At 41.4% G+C, this 21,941-nt stretch overlaps 1 protein-coding gene across 4 annotated transcripts in view; it reads left to right on the forward strand.

Moving 5' to 3' along the window:
* The first annotated feature begins 1,444 nt into the window (after positions 1–1,444).
* LOC311226847 (uncharacterized protein) overlaps positions 1,445–21,941 on the forward strand; it is a 90,821-nt gene continuing 70,324 nt past the window's right edge. Inside the window, exons 1-8 of one of the 4 annotated variants that reach the window (XM_084312270.1) lie at positions 1,512–1,582; positions 1,777–1,799; positions 9,609–9,755; positions 9,868–9,937; positions 11,973–12,229; positions 15,740–15,820; positions 20,773–20,841; positions 20,957–21,154. In XM_084312270.1, the coding sequence (XP_084168396.1) occupies positions 9,883–9,937; positions 11,973–12,229; positions 15,740–15,820; positions 20,773–20,841; positions 20,957–21,154 (660 nt within the window). In that variant the 5' untranslated portion in view covers positions 1,512–1,582; positions 1,777–1,799; positions 9,609–9,755; positions 9,868–9,882. Of the gene's footprint in view, positions 1,599–1,776; positions 1,800–9,608; positions 9,756–9,867; positions 9,938–11,972; positions 12,230–15,739; positions 15,821–20,772; positions 20,842–20,956; positions 21,155–21,941 lie in introns of all 4 variants that reach the window. The other 3 variants (XM_084312268.1, XM_084312269.1, XM_084312271.1) reach the window with 3 other exon arrangements.

Below are 21,941 nucleotides of genomic sequence, written 5' to 3' on the forward strand. Positions count from 1 at the left end.
TTTTGTAGTAAGCTACTATGTGTTCTACCCCATAATGCCCTGAGTGGGAGGGTAGTTTGTTTACCAGTGTTGTGGCTATGTTTGTGAAGAAACTATTTAAGTAATTGGCTACATCCAGCTTTTCTGTGATGAGCGTGTTGTCCGTCTTTATGTTTATGTTTGAGAATCTGGTTTTAAGTTTTTTACTGCAGCCTAGTTGGTTATTGAGTAATTTCCAAAGTTCACGCGGTTTGTTTTTGTTTTCCTCGGTTTTGTCATTGATGAATTTTTTCTTTGCTGTTTTGATCATGGATTGAGCTGTACTGTATTGTACCCATTCTGCAATCTGTTAATAAAGTTTTCAATCAATCAATCAATCAATCAAGCTGTTTCGAGTGTGTTTATTATTACTGCCTTCCTATACCCAGTTAAATCTGTCTTCATATCTCACGCCCCAAAGGCGATAGACCACTACACTTCCGCGTTTTGAAATCGGGGAGGAGATTGCGGGGGGTGCATATGAATGAATGTGGACGAGAGCCGTGATGTAAGTGGTTGCCGATACGGCTGTGGCGGTGCTAGAGACATGATCGAATAGACGTTTATGCGCCTCGCTCTCCTGAACACGGCGTGACCCATAACTAATCGATCAGAACTAAATCGGCAGAGAAAAAGCCCATTTTAAAGCACCTATTCCGCATGGACATGCGCAGAGTGCCCATGGAGTCTGGACGACGCGAGATGACGCTCGAATGAATGTGGACTGTTCTATCAGAGGGGGGAGCTTCGGTGGCCAATGTCCTTTCAGCCGAACAGGATAATGAAAAAATGATCCCACTAAATGGCCAGACGCGTCTTATGGCGACATCTACAATTACCTCATTGAGTCTCCAGGTAGACTAATATTTATATTTAAGTGCAGCGGTCTGTAGCCACTTACATGACCATCGAAGCTCCCCCCTCTGATGGAACAGTCCACATTCATTCGAGCGTCATCTCGCGTCGTCCAGACTCCATGGGCACTCTGCGCATGTCCATGCGGAATAGGTGCTTTAAAACGGGCTCTTTCTCTGCCGATTTAGTTCTGATCGATTAGTTATGGGTCACGCCGTGTTCAGGAGAGCGAGGCGCATAAACGTCTATTCGATCATGTCTCTAGCACCCCCACAGCCGTATCGGCAACCACTTACATCACGGCTCTCGTCCACATTCATTCATTTGACCCCCCCGCAATCTCCTCCCTGATTTCAGAATCCCGGAAGCGTTACGGTGGTCTTATAAGGGGGGGCGTACGCGTGTAGGTCAGTGGCCAATCAGAGCGCAAAACGGGAACCCGCAAACACAACTGGGTTGGTAAATGCATACACGCGGGCGGATCAGGTAAGGTGAGATGAGAAGACAACACTGCGCATGCGTGCATCCATGCAAAGCGAAGTTCAGACGCGCGACTAAAGAAAACCAGTGAAAGGAGCGAGGAGTCGGTCTCCGAACTAACTGTAGCGCTCCATGTAAATTAAAATATCAGCGTTTATTGAATTTAATGACTTAATAGAGAGAGGAGGAATCTACATCTACAAGATGCCAATATATAAAGACGACCCGGGTAAGAGAAACTCAATGTACACAACAAAAGTGTGATAACGTTAAGTTAGCTAACTGGCTAACTCGGACAACCCATGCTAACAGGTGCTAACTGTGCTAAGCTAACTGTTAGCTAAATAATAACGTGCTTTCTGTTGTTGTTTTGTTTTGATATAACGCTGTAATGTCGCCTTGTTTCTCTCTCTTCCTCTTCAGAATACGGTCAACTCCGCATGGTGGTGAGTAACCACAACGTTAGCTTGTTTTCTACTTTAGTGTCCAGAAGTTTGAGTTAAGTTTAAACACGGGCGTGTGATTGATTGTTTGATTGATTGATAATGTTATTAACAGATTGCAGAATGCGTACAGTACAGTACGGCTCAATACACACAATTGTTAAGGGGATGCAGTACTGTTTGTGATACAAAAATAGTTTAAAAAAGAGAGTATATACATTTGACGTAGAAACTGTACATTGGAGGAGGTTGGGAGGGGGGGGGGGCGCAACTACAACTGTACAAGCAAAACTGTATTGGAATATCGAAGCAACCATACTTGGTTCCAAGAAGAGGGTCCCGTGCCTGTTGATAGTTAGGATCAAAGAGATACCAACGTTGTTTTGTGAACTCTGTGATCGATTATAGTGTATTGCCAATCTACAGCATTAGATTAGATTAAAAGTTATTGTCATCATACAGCACAACGAAGACAAGTTTGGCATCCAGCTAGAGTGCAAATGTAACAGTACAGTGCAATAGTAATATACAATGTACACAGGTGATTAAACTGGGTATAAAACATAAATTAGTACTACTGAGTAATAGTGCTAATCTTATGTATGTGCAGAGTTGTAGTATTAATATGTACAGTGATACAGGTATAAAGACACTATGGTAGTAAGTCATACTGGCCAGCAGTGCAACTAGTAAGAGTAGGTAAGGGATATGCACGGATATATATAGTAACTAGTAAGAGATATGTACATATATAGCTATAGTATCTACAGATGTGTAAAAAGGATTATATGCAGGTATGTACTACAGACAGATGTAGATTATGTATACGGTAAGAATAAATATATGTATATACGGTATAAATATACAGCTATACGATCAAAAAGATAACTGCATTGCTTCATGAATCCAGTGAGGCACGGCCAGCTCAGTGTCTCGATTGTCATATTTTGTGAGAAAAGCGCTGTCTAAAGAATGTTCCCACACCTCCATAGGTGATTTCCTGTAATGTTCACTGTTGACTCTTTATTATCAAAAATAAACACACTTGCTATAAATATGACTCAAGATCCAGCAATATTATAACCGATAGAGCAAACAGACCCTCATCTGCACCTTTGTTTACACAGTTTATTTTTCACATATTTTTATATTCAGAGTTAATTATATTGTTTACACCGTTTATTTCTCTAATATTTCTATATTTGGATACAATTGTATTGCTTATATTTATGTCTTTCCCTGCCCATACCTTTACCTTCCCTCCCCCCTCCCACATGCTGCTATGATGCCTGCATTTCCCCAAGGGATCAATAAAGGAATATCTTCTCTTATCTCCCACGCAGAGCTGTAAAGTTACCTTGTCAGACACAGGCTGAAACGTTTTAACAGTGAAAGTGTTGCTCAAAACAGTGCGATTTAGAGACTAGAGAACCTCTGCTTTAAAGGGCCAGACTAGACAGACAAGACACTGGCCTCCCTACAGTTGTGTGGTTAGTTAAACAGCTGTGTTTTGAATGGAAAAGTAAACAACAGGCTTTAATAATAAAGGCTATAATAATAATCAACTTTATTTGTATAGCACCTTTCATACAGAAACTGCAGCTCAAAGTGCTTCACAACAGAAATAAGACGGGCATAAAATGAGCACATAAAGTGCAGACATATAAAATCAGTTTTTCACATTAGGATCTAACATCCCAACAGACCACCTTGTTTATGGTTTGATTCAGTTTGAAATAGACGATAATAAAAAGAGTGAGATAAAATAGACAGAGTAAAATAGTGCAATAGTTCAATAAAATAGTAGAATAGATACAAAATAATTGTTCTTACAGTGCAATAAAATAGTTCTGGATTACTGTTCAACAGTTCAAAGTCGTCTTTACCTTCTCTGTTTGGTATCCGCAGTTTAAAACTTGACAGTCTTCCCTCCTGTTTTATACCCACTTTGACCCTTCGAACCTCCCACTCAGGGCAAACCTATAGCTACGATTTAACAAACGAAAATACAATTACTGTGTATACTTGTGGATTCCCACCACATTCGCAAAGATGAACCTATTGGCAGTGTTGAGGAGTTAGTTCAATTATTAGTGTAACTACATTTTGGCAGTAGTTTCGTGGTAGTTTAACTACATCAAAAGTCTGACTACTAGGAGCACATGCCCCAACAGTTTTTAAAAAGGGACGCAGCATTGAGGTACGTTGAAAAGACCAGAGCCTTAGCCAACACTAGGGATGTGCATGACTGACTAAAATAAGTTTCGAATAGTCTACTGTTCTTAAGACCGAATATTCAAACATTCGATGTCTGAGCTTTCACGTTAACGTTTTTTTCTTACTTAAAAGTGAGCGTTGTTGAATCCAACAAGCAAGCTAGCTGGCTGCTGTTATTGCTAACAGCTAACGCCAACGACCAAGCTAGCGTATTTCTGGTAACAAAAGCATTAATTCTGAACATTACATCACTGATGCTTGAAATGTGTTAACTTAGTGAAACAACATGACAAATGTACACAATGTTGCTACCATGTAACATCTACGGTCTCTCTCTTGCTTTATCTTCTCCCAGCTGTTAACAGACTGTTATGCTAGCTAGCTACCTGTACCCAGCATGCCATTCAGCAGTGTAACAGTTAATATACACTACAGTGTAGGTGCCGTTAATAACGAGGGGTAATACATTTTTTGAGACAAAGCCATATTCGCCATATTTTATTATCGATGCCCATCCCTAGTTTGCCTGTAGTTTAACTATTTCATAGTAGTTTTAGTTTGGCAAGCTCCAGTTTTTTGAGAGTAGTTGAGATTAATTGAACGTAGTTTGTAGTTTGGTAAACTACAGTTGTAGGGTAGATTCCTCAACACTGCCTATAGGCAGGGCTGTACACTGCGAGCATCTCGTCGCAAATTGCCCCCTAATCTGGCCGGTGCGAGTGGAAAATATCATCTGGGGGCAAGCTTGCGAGTAGTGATTGCAACCCTTCATTCGCATTTCACTCCTAAATTAATCCATACAAATTGGATAAAACATTAGCCTACAACCAGGGCATAATGTTGCGGTTGTAATTTCATTAGACAGACCAGCGCGGACCTTTAATAACATGCAATTTGATTGACACGAGCAATGGGCTAACGTTAGCTGCTATCCACGGTACCATTAGGATTATGCTAAGCTAACTAGCGTTAGCTGCTGCTAACCCTGGACACCAGTCAAAGCGGACTCCACAACACTAGTTCCATTCGGGAGGAAAGGGGGTGGGTTATATTGACAACGCTTGACAACAGAAGTTTAAACATAACTTCATATTTATTGGTTATTCGTTTCTGTTACTGTATATCATCCACTTTCCATCTCCGTCTGTTAAACGCTTCCTGTTTACATTCGAGTGTGACGTCATCACCTACGGCAGCTTAGACGATCAAACGCGAACCTAGAACAAAACCCGGGGGGGGGGGGGGGGGGCTGGCTCTCTCATTCATTCTCTCTCTCTCTCTCTCTCTCTCTCTCTCTCTCTCTCTCTCTCTCGCTCTGATTGATTGAAAACTTTATTAACAGATTGCAGAATGGGTGCAATACAGTACAGCTCTCTCTACATTCAATGATTTAAAGTAGCCAAACGTTACAGACAGTATAAATACTAACTGGATAGTTGATGATATAAACATTTAATTTCATTATCTGAAATATTCTAAAATCATTAAGTCTGCTATAAGCCATTATCCCTTTGTGTGTGTGATTATTATTTTCTCACAGTAGTGTGTGTGTGTATATATATATCAGTGGCGAATTCTCAGGGCCTTCAAGGTATTCAGAGAAGGCCCTGTGAGCCTCAGAAGAAAGAAAATATGAATTTTAAAAATTACTTTTTATTATTTTTTTATTTTTTTTAATCAAATGTATTAAAATAGTTTGTCGCTAGTCTGTTAAAACCCCACAGTTTCACTCGCCATAGTTGTTTTCGACCCATTCACTGCGCATTAGAGCGTTTTTGTACAGGAGAAAATAACAGCCAATCGGAGATTTCTTTTCACAAGTCTCTAGGCAGACTTTCCTCCATCGGGTATTCTAGCTCGACCTGCCCAATAAACCTTAACAGGAGCCCAGGTGTGGAGTGACAGTTTGATCAGCCAATCACATTTGGAGCTGTAGTCAATGGGCGTAGTCTTTTAGATGCCAAGGTATTCTAGAGTCTGGCTGCGTCGGCCAATCAGAGCGCAAAACGGCAAACGCGGACTACCTTAGTGAACTATCAAGCAAGACAACACGAGACAAACTGAAACATGGCAGCAGCAAATGATACCGTCGATGTTGTTGCGGATTTATTAACAGTTCCCTTTTCAAGAAGAACATTCAATGAAAAGATGGACATTGTCAAAAAAGGCCGCCCAACCCCAGAAGGACTGGAAATCAGCCAGGCATCAAAGGCCGGTTACGAGCGACATTTCCAGGCTAGCAATTGGGAACGGTACCCCTGGATGACTGGCTCGGTTTCACGGAAGAAGCTTTTCTGCTGGGAATGTTTGTTGTTTGGGACCGACAAGGGTGCGTGGAACTTTAGAGGCTTCGATAACCTTACCTGTTTAACAAAGTCTGCACAAAAGCATGAAGGCTCGGCAAGTCACCTTAAGGCAACAATTAGTCTGAAAACATTTGGAGACGCAAGGATTGATTTACAGCTGGATGAACAGAGACGGAGAGAAACAACGATGCACAACGAAAAGGTCAAAAAAAATCGGGAGATTTTAAAACTGCTCATACACTGCGTGGTTTTCCTAGGGAAACAGGAGATGGCTTTCAGGGGCCATGATGAGAGTGGAACATCTTTGAACCGGGGGAATTACCTGGAGCTTTTGTCATTTTTAGCAGAATATGATCCAGCTTTGCACTACCATCTGACCACTTCCAAGGTATTTATTGGAACCTCAAGTCAAATACAGAACGATTTGATAAGTGCTGATGTGATGAATGACGAAATTAAAGAAGAAATAAGGAACGAGTCATGTGTAGCTCTAATGCTGGATGAAACGTCCGATGTGAGCAATGCTGCACAGCTGTCAATTGTTCTTCGTTATGTAACAGACGGTGGTGTAAAAGAGAGGTTCATTAAATATGTGGATGTGTCGGGGGGCAAAACAGCAGAAGAGGTTGCAACCCTGGCTCTTAATTTCTTGGAGGAATATGCATGCACAGATAAACTTGTAGCGCAGTGTTACGATGGTGCACCTGTTATGGCCTCGGGACTAAACGGTGTCCAAGCCAAAGTGAAGGAAAGGGTCCCAGATGCGCTTTTCATACACTGTTATGCACATGTCCTTAATTTAGTTTTATCTCAAGGTGTAAAAAAAATTCAAGAATGCAAAATCTTCCTCTCACACCTGTCTTCCATGGCCGCGTTCTTTACTAAATCGCCCAAACGTACGCAAGTGCTTGACCAGATGTGTCGAAGGCGACTGCCACGAGTTGCACCAACTAGGTGTAATTTCACATCAAGATTGGTTTGCACTGTATTTGAACAGAAAGATGCTCTTAAGGACGTGTTCCAGTACATAGTTGACCACCATGAGGAATTTGACGATACTGCTACAGGCGGTGCTGATGCTCATATATCATACTTGAGCACCTTTGAATTTAGCTTTTTAATTTCAACATTTTACGAAATGTTTTCCCATGCAGATGTTCTTTTTTACATTTTGCAGAGCAAGTCATTTGACATGCAGTTTTGTTTGGCTCGGGTGGACGAGTTTTGCATTCGCATTGAGGAGCAGAGGCCACGTTTTGAGCAACTCTATGACGAGACCGTGAACACCACCGGTGTGCCACCTGGGCGCAGAGCGTGCGGAGATCCACGTACATACTACAAGAAGGTGCATGATGGCATTATTGACAATATTCTAAATCAAATGACAACTCGTTTTAAAGATCACGAAAAGCTTTCATTCCTTTCCCTTCTGGATCCCACGCAGTTCACCATCTATAAGAAAACGTTCCCTGAAACTGCTTTCACAAGCCTGACTGACAGCTACGGGCCGCGTTTTGACTTGCCACGGCTGAAAACCGAACTCGGTGTCATGTATTCTATGGCAGATTTTCAGGGAAAGGACCCATCTGACCTTCTTCTATTTCTTCAACAAAAAAACGCTGAACCACACGATAATGTTGCCGTCTCTCTGCTTTCTCAATTCTTCGCTTGATATAATTAATACAAATGTCCAATATAACGGAATTCGTTAGCTCATACAAATGTGATTATAACAGACTGCTGTTTAGTGTCGGGCAGACTGCCCACAGAACGGTCTATTTTATTTCAAGTCAGCAGCAGCAGCACGGAGTATTGAGGGACTTATTTTATTTGGAATATAATATTAATAATATATAATATTATGAAGGCCCGGTTAACTCTGGTACGCTTCGCCACTGATATATATATATATATGTGTGTGTTTGGCTAAAGTGGATATAAAACACAGTACTGTGCAAAAAAAAGGCACCCAAAAGTTTTTATATAAATGGTCTTAGATGTAAATACATTTTTTATTAGTGTGTCAGTAGACTACTCTTAGTACATTTTCATTAAATTATTTTTTAAAGCATCTTCATGGTTTAATAATGCAAACATATGTTGCAGGGACTTATTATAATCATCATATTGGCGTGACTGTATGCATCAAAGGGTTAAATCAAGCATTTTTAAGTGCTTTAGACTAGAGGAAATGTCAAAATATTGCGATATATATCGTATCGTGATATGGCCAAAAAATATCGCGATATCATTTAGAGGCCATATCGCCCAGCCCTATTATAATGGTAAAATAGTTATTTAAAAATTTGCCCCTAAAAATATTCTTTGCCCCTAAATTTCTCATTTAGGGGCAAGTGTGCCCCTAGTGAAAAAGCTTAGCGTACAGCCCTGCCTATAGGCCAATGTCTTGTGTTGCAGCGTGGTACATGTTAAAGCCATGACGAGTAGAATTATTATCAATAAAAAATGTATAGACTCATACAAACATAATCCCTCTCAATCATCACTTATGAGCCACTAGAAGTGTGTGGTGGTGTCTTTATGAGCCACTAGAAGTGTGTGGTGGTGTCTTATCTGCAGAGACACTTCCCTCTGTCTGGATTTTATTATTTTGCTGCTTGAGAAGTTTATGGGCGTCATTTCCCCACGTGGAAGAAGGCACCTGAGAAATGGTGGCTCATTCACTTGTCAACATTCTCTTTTTCTAAGCGGCTGGGTGGCGCAGCGGACAAGGCGCTCGTCACCAACGCAAGAGACAGTGGTATCGAATCCAGCTGTCAGCGTTGCTTCCGGCTTGGCCGGCCGTCATACTGGCTCGATTGGCAGAGTTAGCGGGAGGGAAGCTGGTGGGTGGGTCTGGGTCGTTGTGGACAGCGACTCCTACAGTTCGGTCGGGGCACCTGCACAGTGAGGGAAGGATCTAAGAGAGGTAGTGTGACCTTCCACACGTTACACTCTCTCAGTGAGAGTCCACGCTGCCAGGTGAAAAGAAGCAGTGGGCTGGGTACACATGTGTCGGAGGAAGCATGTGATAGTCTCCGCCCTCCCAGACCGACGGTAGGGGGTAGAGTGCGCAACGACCAGAAGGGGATTGGGAATTGGCATAACGACTAACATTGGGAGGGGAGAAAACGGAAAAAGAAGGGGGAAAAAAACATTATCTTTTTCTACCTAAAGTTGAACAACCTAAAATATGTGCATTTTTAGTGGTAAGTCTGATATGATATTGCTGGATCTTGGGTCATATTTAATTTGCAATGCCTAGTTTGACCAGAGCTATGTTCGACAGGAGCCGTTTCTTAAACACATTGGATTGATGGTGCTCTTAGTGACATCCTAGTGGCTTAACCCTTTCACTGCCACACTACCAAACGGTTAACCCCTTCACTGCGACAACACACAGAAGGTTAACCCTTTCACTGCCACACAACAGCAGGTTATGTTTTAACATATCACAATGACATCTCGATTGTAGGCAAATTGAAATGTATGGGGGTCCTCACAGGCTCATAAACAACTCATTGAATTGTGTCCCTCCTTCCTCCTAGCGTGCGGTAGTGGACATGTTGGAAATATATAATGGTCCTGGGCAAAGGTCAATGACGATCGGACTTCTTGGTAAGAACATGATGCAACATAATGTGTTCTTCTCAGATTGTACATGTCAAGTGATTATTTGACCAGTGTGTGTTGCCACAGTATGGCTTCAGCGTGTAACATGTCTGGGCAGTGTGTAGCTTCAGCATGTAACATGTCTGGGCAGTGTGTAGCTTCAGCGTGTAACATGTCTGGGCAGTGTGTAGCTTCAGCGTGTAACATGTCTGGGCACAGTGGGCAGTGTGTGTTACAGGGTATCTGCAGGGTGTTATTAACAAGTCTTAAGAAGTTTAAATTCATAATTCTCACTTTAAGGCCTTAAAAGGTATTAACCTCTTAATGTTCCGACGGCCCGTCTGCCCTTCATTTCTGGTACAGTGTAAATTCACCATCATACATTACCCTCATTTGCCTGCCACATTGAAGCTCCACAGCTCTCATTTACCCGCTATAGATATGTGGAGAATGGCCCATAAGATTTTATTTATTTCTTTATTTCGCACCATTTCAACAAAACGGTAAAAACATTGATCATGACAGGAAGTATATAAAGGTGCTGAGTAGAGGCAAGAGACCCAGATGGGTCTATACAGGGCCTCAACTCATTAATACGGGGCCTCAACTCATCATAGAAGAACCCTCAACATTCTTCTAATAGGACAGTGTAATATAAAGGGGCTGTGCGATATGAAATAACCTTGGACTTATGGGACTGTGCCACATCAAATGAATAACGTTGGTTGGGAGGGAAGGAATGGGTTAATGACATTGTGTCTCTGATGTCTCTGCTGTAACATGGTTGTCTCTCTGATGTCTGGATGTCTGTCTCTGCTGTAACATGGTTGTCTCTGATGTCTTGTCTGTATGTCTCTCTGCTGTAACATGGTTGTCTCTCTGATGTCTTGTCTGTGTCTCTGATGTCTTGTCTGTATGTCTGTCTCTGCTGTAACATGGCTGTCTCTCTGATGTCTTGTCTGTATTTCTGTCTTTGCTGTAACATGGTTGTGTCTCTGATGTCTTGTCTGTATGTCTGTCTCTGCTGTAACATGGTTGTCTCTCTGATGTCTTGTCTGTATGTCTGTCTCTGCTGTAACATGGTTGTCTTGTGTTTTCTATCTTGTAACGCAGTTTGTGTTCTGACGCAAAACACATTTCTGTACCAACAGCCTATTATTCAATGACCATTATTACTGAAGCTTTGAAGCCCCAAAAATGGCATTCGGGGCCGACTGCCCTTCAACAACTTAACTTTAAAAATATTCAACAATATAGTGTTGTTTTTGGAATTTAATACGTAAAAGTACATTGAATATCGGTTTTAGGAATGCAATTAGGTCATACATATTAATGATTGTTATGTAGATTTATATGTAAAAAATTATGGATTTTTATGTAGAGTAACCTTTTTATTTTTATATAATACATCCAAAGAGCTTTTAGAAAGGTGTGGAATGAAAGTATTACTTTCCCACCCAAAGATTATTGATTAATTAATTTATCATTCATAAACCCCCTCAGAGTCCAAAATCAATGTTGTTGTTTACATGTTGCCTGTGTTCCCATCCATACCTTTAATTTCCCCACGTGGAACACGACCTGATCCGGTCAAAGTTGACCGGATAGTACATCATGGTAGATATTTAGATCACACAAATAGTCTGTAAGGAGTCAAACATTAAAATTCATGGACTTAATCAAATTCAAATCTGCACAAATTATGTTTCTGGCAATAAAAAACAAATTACCAAGCAACATTAAAAAAAAAAATTCATGGCTAGAGAGAGTGTTTATAATTTTAGAGGGACATTAGCTTTAAAGCAACCTACACAACTCTTAAAAGTATGTGCATTGCAGTTTGTGGGGTATCACTCTGGAATGGTCTGGATGCGAGTATAAAATTAAGCAAAAATATCAATACATTTAAAGGTAGCTATAAACAAGCACTTATGGATACAACATTTACTTTGTTTTTGAGCACTTTACTTTGTTGTGTCTCATTTGAACGTCTCCGGTCCATCCCTGATGGCTAAGTAACGGCACTTGTCGTGTCCCACAGGTATGGATGTGGAGATTGACCCCAGCGTGGAGGACTTTGAAAACAGCGTTTTCGTCGACTGCCAGGGCAACTTCCGGGGCTTCCCGGCGCTTCCCGACGAGCTCAATAAGAGGTTAATCGGAGATGGGAGGAAGTATTGCAACGGTATGCTGCAGTCACTGCAGCACCACAACAGAGACCCTCCCAGATCGCCGCACAGCTCTAGACTGAAATCGGTGGAAATTGTTCGTCCGCCACCGGATGAACCGTATGAGAGCGTAAGTGTTTTGCTGTGTGGTGTCTGTTCCACTGTCTGTTCTAGGGATGGGCATGAGTAATCGATTACTCATAGCTATGAGAAAAATCGATCTTAAATTATAAATTTTTATGAAAAAGAAATTGTAATAACCTTTAATTATTTTTTTTTACATATTTGTTTCACATGTATGTGTAAGATTATAACTGTTTGTTGGTTTCCTTAAACATACGTGAATGAACAAAATTAAGTAAAAAAAAAAATCTAAAAAAATCTTTTTATTTATTTATTTTTTCGAGTAATACACGATCACTCGAGTATAGCATGCGATCAATCGATCTGGATTCTTCTTAAAAATGCCCATCCCTAGTCTGTTCCTCTGTGTCTGTTCCTCTGTGTCTGTTCCACTGCGTCTGTTCCTGTCTCCTCCACTGTCTGTTCCTCTGTGTCTGTTCCACTGGGTCTGTTCCTCTGTCTGTTCCACTGTCTGTTCCTCTGTGTCTGTTCCACTGTGTGTCTGTTCCTCTGTGTCTGTTCCTCTGTGTCTGTTCCTTTCTCCTCCACTGTCTGTTCCTCTGTGTCTGTTCCTCTGTGTCTGTTCCACTGGGTCTGTTCCTCTGTCTGTTCCTCTGCGTCTGTTCCTCTGTGTCTGTTCCTCTGTGTCTGTTCCTCTGTGTCTGTTCCTCTGTGTCTGTTCCTGTCTGTTCCACTGCGTCTGTTCGTGTCTCCTCCACTGTCTGTTCCTCTGTGTCTGTTCCTCTGTGTCTGTTCCTCTGTGTCTGTTCCTCTGTGTCTGTTCCACTGGGTCTGTTCCTCTGTCTGTTCCACTGTGTCTGTTCCACTGTGTCTGTTCCACTGTGTGTCTGTTCCTCTGTGTCTGTTCCACTGTGTGTCTGTTCCTCTGTGTCTGTTCCTCTGTGTCTGTTCCTGTCTGTTCCACTGTGTCTGTTCCTCTCTGTCTGTTCCTCTGTGTCTGTTACTCTGTGTCTGTTCCTCTGTGTGTGTTCCTGTGTCTGTTCCACTGTGTCTGTTCCTCTGTGTCTGTTCCACTGTCTGTTCCTCTGTGTCTGTTCCTCTGTGTCTGTTCCTCTGTGTCTGTTCCTCTGTGTCTGTTCCTGTGTCTGTTCCACTGTGTGTCTGTTCCACTGTCTGTTCCACTGTGTCTGTTCCTCTGTCTGTTCTACTGTGTCTGTTCCACTGTGTCTGTTCCTCTTGTCTGTTCCTCTGTGTCTCTTCCTCTGTCTGTTCCTCTGTGTCTGTTCCACTGTGTCTGTTCCTCTGTCTGTTCCACTGTGTCTGTTCCTCTGTGTCTGTTCCTCTGTGTCTGTTCCTCTGTGTCTCTTCCTCTCTGTCTGTTCCTCTGTGTCTGTTCCTCTGTGTCTGTTCCTCAGTGTCTGTTCCTCTGTGTCTGTTCCTCTGTGTCTGTTCCACTGTGTCTGTTCCACTGTGTCTGTTCCACTGTGTCTGTTCCTGTGTCTGTTCCTGTGTGTTAGTTCCTCTGTGTCTGTTCCACTGTGTCTGTTCCTGTGTCTGTTCCTCTGTGTCTGTTCCACTGTGTCTGTTCCACTGTGTCTGTTCCTCTGTGTCTGTTCCACTGTGTCTGTTCCACTGTGTCTGTTCCTGTGTGTCTGTTCCTCTGTGTGTGTTCCACTGTGTCTGTTCCACTGTGTCTGTTCCTCTGTGTCTGTTCCTCTGTGTCTGTTCCACTGTGTCTGTTCCTCTGTCTGTTCCTCTGTGTCTGTTCCTCTGTGTCTGTTCCACTGTCTGTTCCACTGTGTCTGTTCCTCTTGTGTCTGTTCCACTGTGTCTGTTCCACTGTGTCTGTTCCACTGTGTCTGTTCCACTGTGTCTGTTCCTGTGTGTCTGTTCCTCTGTGTCTGTTCCACTGTGTCTGTTCCTCTGTCTGTTCCTCTGTGTCTGTTCCTCTGTGTCTGTTCCACTGTGTCTGTTCCTCTGTCTGTTCCTCTGTGTCTGTTCCTCTGTCTGTTCCACTGTCTCCCCCCAACTTAACACGTATACAATTAGTTTCAGCTAACAAGTAGTTTCCAGGTTACTTACCACACTGGAGAACAGTCCACCATAGATTCACTCCCACTTAGGGCCCAATGCAGGGAGTGAAGAATATGAACCAAAATGCAGATTTTCTTTAAAAAAAAAATTTTTACAAACAATTCTAGGGTTTCAAAAATATTTCTTTAGACGAGCCCCACTTGTTACTAGCTGGCTCAAGCCCACAACAAGAAAGGGGAGACACGGGCACAATTTAAGAAATAACGAAACAATTTATTTAAATATACTAAGGGTGCTTTCACACCAGAGCTGTTTGATCCGGACTATCGGACCAGAATTCGGGTGCGGACCAAACACGCAAACTCTGGTCCGCCAAAAAACATAGGTCTCGGTTCGCTTCATCGGACCAAACGCGGATCAAATATAGGAAGTCACCTGATAAACTGTGCATCTTGGGTAGAAGGAAGAAAAAAACACTGCGGCTGCTTATTATTATTATTATTATTATTATTACCGCGGCGTGCGGCATTCACTGCAAAACGAGCACACTGTAAACATGTCTCGTGGACAGACTTGGGCGAATGATGAAGTGAAAGCCCTGATCGACATATGGGCAGAAGACCAAATAAAACAGCTGCTTGTGGGCACTCACAAAAACAACGAGGTGTACAAGTTGTTTAGCGAGAGGATGGCGGTAATGGGTTATAATCTAACGATGGATCAATGCCACACTCCACGGATTTCCACTCTCCATTGTGTCCAATGGGACGAGCGCCCTTTTTGACCGCGTGACATTGTTCCGAAAGTTTGGTGCGCTTGACAAATTGCAATGTGAATGCAGACGAACCAAATGACGAATGCAACAATGTTGCAACTTCACCACCAGAACTGCACAGAGTCCACCAAAACTATATGTGAAAGCGCCCTAATTATCACCCAATATGAATGAGTATCAGTGTGTGGATGATAGGGGTGTAACGATGCATCGATTATCGAAATGCATCGATTCTAATGTGACGATTCAACTGCATCGATTTGAATAAAATTATGTTAGAATCGATTATAATTAAATTTTTTTTTCTATTTGTTTTTATTTACCTATAGTCCATTCATGCTGAGTCAGTTCCCCCAGCCACATTTGTGTATTCAAAATGTTTTGGGGAATTAACTGATTAATTAATCGAATTGAATCGTGGTCAAATGAAGAGATTTCATGATGCATTGAATTGTTGCCTGAATAATCGTAATCGAAATTAATCGTTGTGAGTTCGCATCGTTACACCCCTAGTGGATGAATGTATGTGCAGCATGAATGTTGTAAAACGGGTGTGCCCAGGTGTGCCCCAATTAGCCTGACGACCCTTTCCCAGCTCTGCTCTGCCAGCTCCACCCACCAATCCTGTGAGAAAGGGCCCCGGAGCAGAGCAGCAAGCAAGCAGCCATGTGGGGGAGGGTCGTCACATTGTTCCACTGTGTCTCCTCCACCGTGTGTTTGGTTAATGTTCTGCTGTCCTCCCTCCAGCCGTATGAGAGAAGAGCCAGGTTATTAGAGGAGGCGAGGAAAACCAAGGAAAAGGCTGAAAAGAAGCGGACTAAGAAACAGGTGAGTTTTCAACCTCTGTAATGGGTCATGGGTCAGATTGATTTATATAGCGCGTTTAAAAACAACCGAGATGGACCAAAGTGCTGCACAATGCAAAGTACAAAAGTACTGTAAAGACCAGTAAAGAGTGACGTGCAGATTGTGTCAGTAAAGAGTAGGGTTGGGCACCGAGAACTTTACTTCCTAACTTTCCTAACTTCCGGTTCCTGAACCGTTGACCCTTTCACTGCCGCACTACCAAACGCTTAACCCTTTCACTGCGACACTACACAGAAGGTTAACCCTTTCACTGCCACACAACAGCAGGTTAACCCTTTCACTGCCACACTACAGAAGCTTAACCCTTTACTACCACACTACTGTTGTAGAAAGGGTTAAGAAGATGTGTGCATTTCGATTCTTAAAAAAAAATAGAAATAATTGAATAGTATGAAAAAAGGATTAAGGATTTTTCAAATACATTTTTTCTCCTGCGAAATAAGCTGTGACCTGTTTTGACCTGCACCTCAAAGAATCGGAATAGAAAATCGTTTAGAACAGGAATCGAAATCGTTCAAATCCAAATGATGCCACTGTACCATATCTATCATATTGTGTTGAAACCTGGGGAAATGCTTATAAAAGCAACTTACAAAAGATATGCACACTGCAAAAAAGAGCCATACGGATAGTACATCACGGTAGATATTTAGATCACACAAATAGTCTGTTTGCAAGGAGTCAAACATTAAAATTCATGGACTTAATCAAATTCAAATCTGCACAAATTATGTTTCTGGCAATAAAAAACAAATTACCAAGCAACATTAAAAAAAATGTCATGGCTAGAGAGAGTGTTTATAATTTTAGAGGGACATTAGCTTTAAAGCAACCTACGGTACGTACAACTCTTAAAAGTATGTGCATTGCAGTGTGTGGGGTATCACTCTGGAATGGTCTGGATGGGAGTATAAAAGTAAGCAAAAATATCACTAAATTTAAAGGTAGCACTAGCTATAAACAAGCACTTATGGACACATATAAGAGAGAGGAGCTTGAGCAGTAATGTGACTGCCTATTATTTTTTCTCATTTGGATATATAAAAAACTACTTATTTTATTTTTTATTTGTTATATTATTTTTATTAAATTATAATGTCAAATATTGCAAGGAAGGGGCAGGGCTTGATAAGTTGTTTTACTTCCCCCTGTTCCTTCTCGAACACTTATTGTATGGAAATAGTCTTTGACTACCGTAATTCCTCTAATAGTAACCCCGGCTTGTATTTGTTTCAACTGTAGCGGGTACCAGGCTTTTATTAGGAGGAGGCATGTATAAGAGAGAGGCCTATGTTTCTAATTTTAAAACAGATCATAATGAATAAATCAACATTTTGTGTCAGTTTGAACCCAGTAAAATGTACTGGGTTCATTTATTGAAACCAAGTACTGTATGAAATAGTAAACAGTGCAATTACAGGTGGTCACTGGTCATTTCAACGTTTTCAAAGTGAAATCAAGTAACTAGCTCAGTATGCAGCTCAGTATATTAGTAACCCGGCTTGTATTAGGAGGCCGGCTTATAATTGCTTAGCTCAAGAGCGCACCCGGCCATTAATAGAGACCCGGCTTGTATTTGAATACCGGTTACTATTAGAGGAATTACGGTATTTACCCTTTTGTTTTTTAAACTTGTTTTATGTTTCTATGTTCGAGACTAGGGCTGCAACGATTTTTTATATATTTTTTTTTGCACTACCTATCTTTGTGAAAGTGGCTTCTCAGCTCTGGTCCAGCTGAAGACAAAGCAGAGGAACAGATTGGACATTGAGCCAGCGTTTCCGTTAGCCGGTAATTACCGGTATTTGTCCGGCAAAATCTCCTGAAGTCCGACATATTTAATTTCTCCGGTCTTAATGTCCGGTGAAAATAATTCCCTGAGTCTAAGCACAATTTGATTATTTGAATTGTATTAAAATAGGCTAAAATTAAATAGCCTATGCGATGAACGAAACGATCATTACATTTGTTTCCTCGTTGCTTCTAATAATGACAACGACGTTGTCAGCGAGAGCTTTAAAAACGTAGGTCTCGGTTCGCTTCATCGGACCAAACGCGAACCAAATATAGGAAGTGATTATTATTACCACTGCTCGCAGCACTCACTGCAAAACAAGCACACTGCATCTAATCTCTCTATCTATCTATCTATCTATCTATCTATCTCTCTCTCTCTCTCTCTCTCTATCTATCTATGTCTGTGCATCTTGGGAAGAAGGAAGAAAAAACGCGGCTTATTATTATTACCGAGGCGCGCAGCTTATTATATTATTAAAACGGCTACTTGTGGGCACTCATAAAAACACCGTGGTCTACAAGTTGTTTAGCGAGAGGATGGTGGTAGGTAATGTGCTTCAATAGAACAATGGATCAATGCCATGTCAAAACTCGGCTCCGCTGATCTGGGCTCCGCAGTACACACACAGACACACACACACGCGCGCGCGCACACACAGGATCGCAGCCACACACACATTTCCACTGTCCAATAGACAAGCGCCCTTTTCGACCGCGTGACATTGAGGTGGAGAGAGTAGTCACGCAAACCACGATAATGTTGCAGTCTCTCTGCTTTCTCAGTTCTTCGCTTGATTTAATTAATACAAATGTCCAATATAACGGAATTCGTTAGCTCATAAAAATGTGATTATAACAGACTGCTGACGTTTAGTGTCGGACCGACTGCCACATACGCGGTCTATTTTATTTCAAGTCAGCAGCAGCACGGAGACGGAGTATCGAGGGACTTATTTTATTTGGAATATATTAATGACTGTATACGCAAAAGTAGCCTAGTTTTAAGTAATAATATTATAAATCTACATGCCTTGAGGATGACATGAGCCTGCCTATCAATTGTTTTAAAGCTCAATAAACTATGACCGGAATTAATCTCATTTGTCCGGTAGTTGAAATCTTGCAGGTCACGGAGACCGGCAACAATTTTTTCTAACGGAAACCCTGCATTGAGCATGACCTCAGAGTTGCTTTGTCTACCATCACCCCAGACTTTGAGACTCTTGTCAGGAGCAAACAACATCCCCAGTTATCCCATTAGTTCCCTGGGATGTTAAGCTAAGAAGTCTGCTATATATTTTTTTTAGTTATTTAAACACTTCCACTTTAATTTGTATTTAATTTATTTATCTTGTTATGAGTGATTGTTGAAATACATTTTGATTGAAAGTTGCTTAAGATCCAAATTCAAATGTTTCATGATCATTATTTTAATTTGCTATGGGATCATCATGTTATGTTAAGATAACTGTTAAGGCAGAGGGACTGGACAACAGGGTGACATTCACAGGTGTGCAGACTTGAGCATGTGAGGTAAAACATGCATTGGAGAAGGAGCCATGCCCACAGGAAGCAGAGATTGAGGGTGTGACAAAAATAATCGTTAGATTAGTCGACTAATCGAATGACAAAAATAATCGTTAGATTAGTCGACTAATCGAAAAAATAATCGACAGATTAGTCGATTACCAAAATAATCGTTAGTTGCAGCCCTATTCGAGACAAATAAAAATCAAATCAAATCAAATGCCCAACCGACATGCAGATTGTGCCAGTGAAGAGTGACGTGTAGACTGCCAGTAAAGAGTTACGTGTAGACTGTGCCAGTAAAGAGTGACATGCAGATTGTGCCAGTAAAGAGTGACGTGCAGATTGTGCCAGTAAAGAGTGACGTGTAGATTGTGTCAGTAAAGAGTGACGTGCAGATTGTGCCAGTAAAGAGTGACGTGCAGATTGTGCCAGTAAAGAGTGACGTGCAGATTGTGCCAGTAAAGAGTGACGTGCAGATTGTGCCAGTAAAGAGTAGGGGTGGGACGATACATCGATCCAGATCGATACATCGATGTAATTATCAACAATCGAATCGGATCGATGCGCTGTAATAAGATCGATTCATATCGATACTCTTATTTTGAAAATCCTGTGGCGAGTCTCATATCCGCCCAAGAACAACAGCAGTAGCTCTGTGTGTGTAGATGTTACAGCATAGCATTCTCCCTTTCTGTGTGTGTGTGTGCGCGCGTCTTTGGAAAGACCAGATGAGGTCAGAGGAGTTTGATGTTTAAATGTTATTTAAACATAAACAATATAATACATAATAAATGTAGGCCTATACATGATCATGCAACATCAACAAATTGTTGTAGGAACAGTTTGGGAGAGGGAGGTTGTGAGTTCCAAAAAATGTAGCTTAAAGTTTAAAGCTCAATATATAAAAACGTGGCACTTTACAGTGAACAGGAGGTCTATTTGTATTAAAAACAATAGATTGATTTTCCTTTAAATGTCTGGAAGAGCTCAAAAATACAAATTTCAAATGATATTTTCATTACCTTTTTTTTGTTGATCTAAATGTTACTGATTGTGTTAAATGGGCATATGATATCATCTCATATCGATTGCAGGCACCTGAATCTAATCGTATCGTATTGTATCGTGAGAGACTTTGTGATATCGGCAAATATCGTATCGTTGTCCAAAGAATCGATATCGTATCGTATCATGATGAAACTGGTGATTCCCACCCCTAGTAAAGAGTGACGTGTAGATTGTGCCAGTAAAGAGTGACGTGCAGATTGTGCCAGTAAAGAGTGACGTGCAGATTGTGCCAGTAAAGAGTGACGTGCAGATTGTGCCAGTAAAGAGTGACGTGCAGATTGTGCCAGTAAAGAGTGACGTGCAGATTGTGCCAGTAAAGAGTGACGTGCAGATTGTGCCAGTAAAGAGTGACATGCAGACTATGCCAGTAAAGCCCCACTGACGGTCCTGTGCAGCTCACCAGCACTTTGACCTTTGACCCACACCAGAGATGTATTTGCTCATGATAAGGCCCGCTGGGACACGGTGTCCCGACCATGTCAGCCACGTCGTGTGACTTTCGTTTCCCTGCCCAACAGAAACAAAAGGAAAGAAAACGACTGGAGAGGTTGGAAAATGAGAGACTGAATCCTGATCAAACTGTAGAGGTAAGTGTGTCCACTTGAACGCCCACTACGCAAGTTCACCCGACCTCCAGTTCTCTGGCCAGGAACCCTATGAAGGAGCACTGTTCACATCCCAACTCTCTCCCTCTCTTGACAGGTAAAAGACGACTCTCGGCTGCCTAAAGCTGAGAGCGGTAAAGGAGTAAATGATAAATCTTCTAAAAATAAAAGTGTTTCCGGTGAGTGGACCGTGTCGGGCAAGCAAAACGCATCCAGAGACACAGATCCCCGCAGTAGCGACGAGTATTACAGCGACGAAGAGGAGAGTGACTCAGAAAGTGAAGCGACTGACGAGGTACCAAGAGGTCGTCTGGAAAAACTGTTTCCTTTTGGGGTTTGCTGTTAATTCTGTTTTTCTTATTCACAGAAAAATCACAGTTTTATACATCAGTGCTTTATTTAGGATTTATCTTGGAAGTTTGTCAATTGAAGCCGATTGAAATTCTCTTTACTTTGGAATGTATTTACTTTTGTAAGTGGGGTGGATTGGTTCTGTACATTTATGGAATTGCCTAATGTTTTTGAAACAGGAAGTGAAGCTTCCCTGTGTGGTCACTGGTTATATGGACAAGCTTCTCTTCCCCATTTCATCACCTTTTACTGGGTGTTGCTTCCATTGCAAATAATGTTTATATTGCAGTAAAACTCCTGGCCAATGCTTGTTTTAAATATGAACTAGCCTATATGTTTTGAAACAGCATTTCTATACAGTTTTATTGTAGATCCCCATTAGTCTACACCAAAGTGAGACTACTCTTCCTGGGGTCCAAACATAAAAAATACAAACACAAAAAAAACATTGAAGTACTCACAAGAAAACACCACAACAAACCAAACAAGTGAATCAAAGCTCACTCAATATTCATAAGTCAGATATCACAAATCTCCAACCATAAATACATATTCCATAATCAGTCCATAAGAACAAAACAGATACAAATCGTTTAAATGATTTTAACTAATAATATAGCATAACTTTTCTCAAGTCACCGATCACCTTTATATTTCCATAATAATTTCCATAATACGTCAATGACCAAAATTAGGGATGCTCGATATTGGCTTTTTTACCGATACCGATA

The sequence above is a fragment of the Notolepis coatsorum genome, assembly GCF_963971535.1.
Source record: "Notolepis coatsorum genome assembly, chromosome: 4".
Lineage (NCBI taxonomy): Eukaryota > Metazoa > Chordata > Actinopteri > Aulopiformes > Paralepididae > Notolepis > Notolepis coatsorum.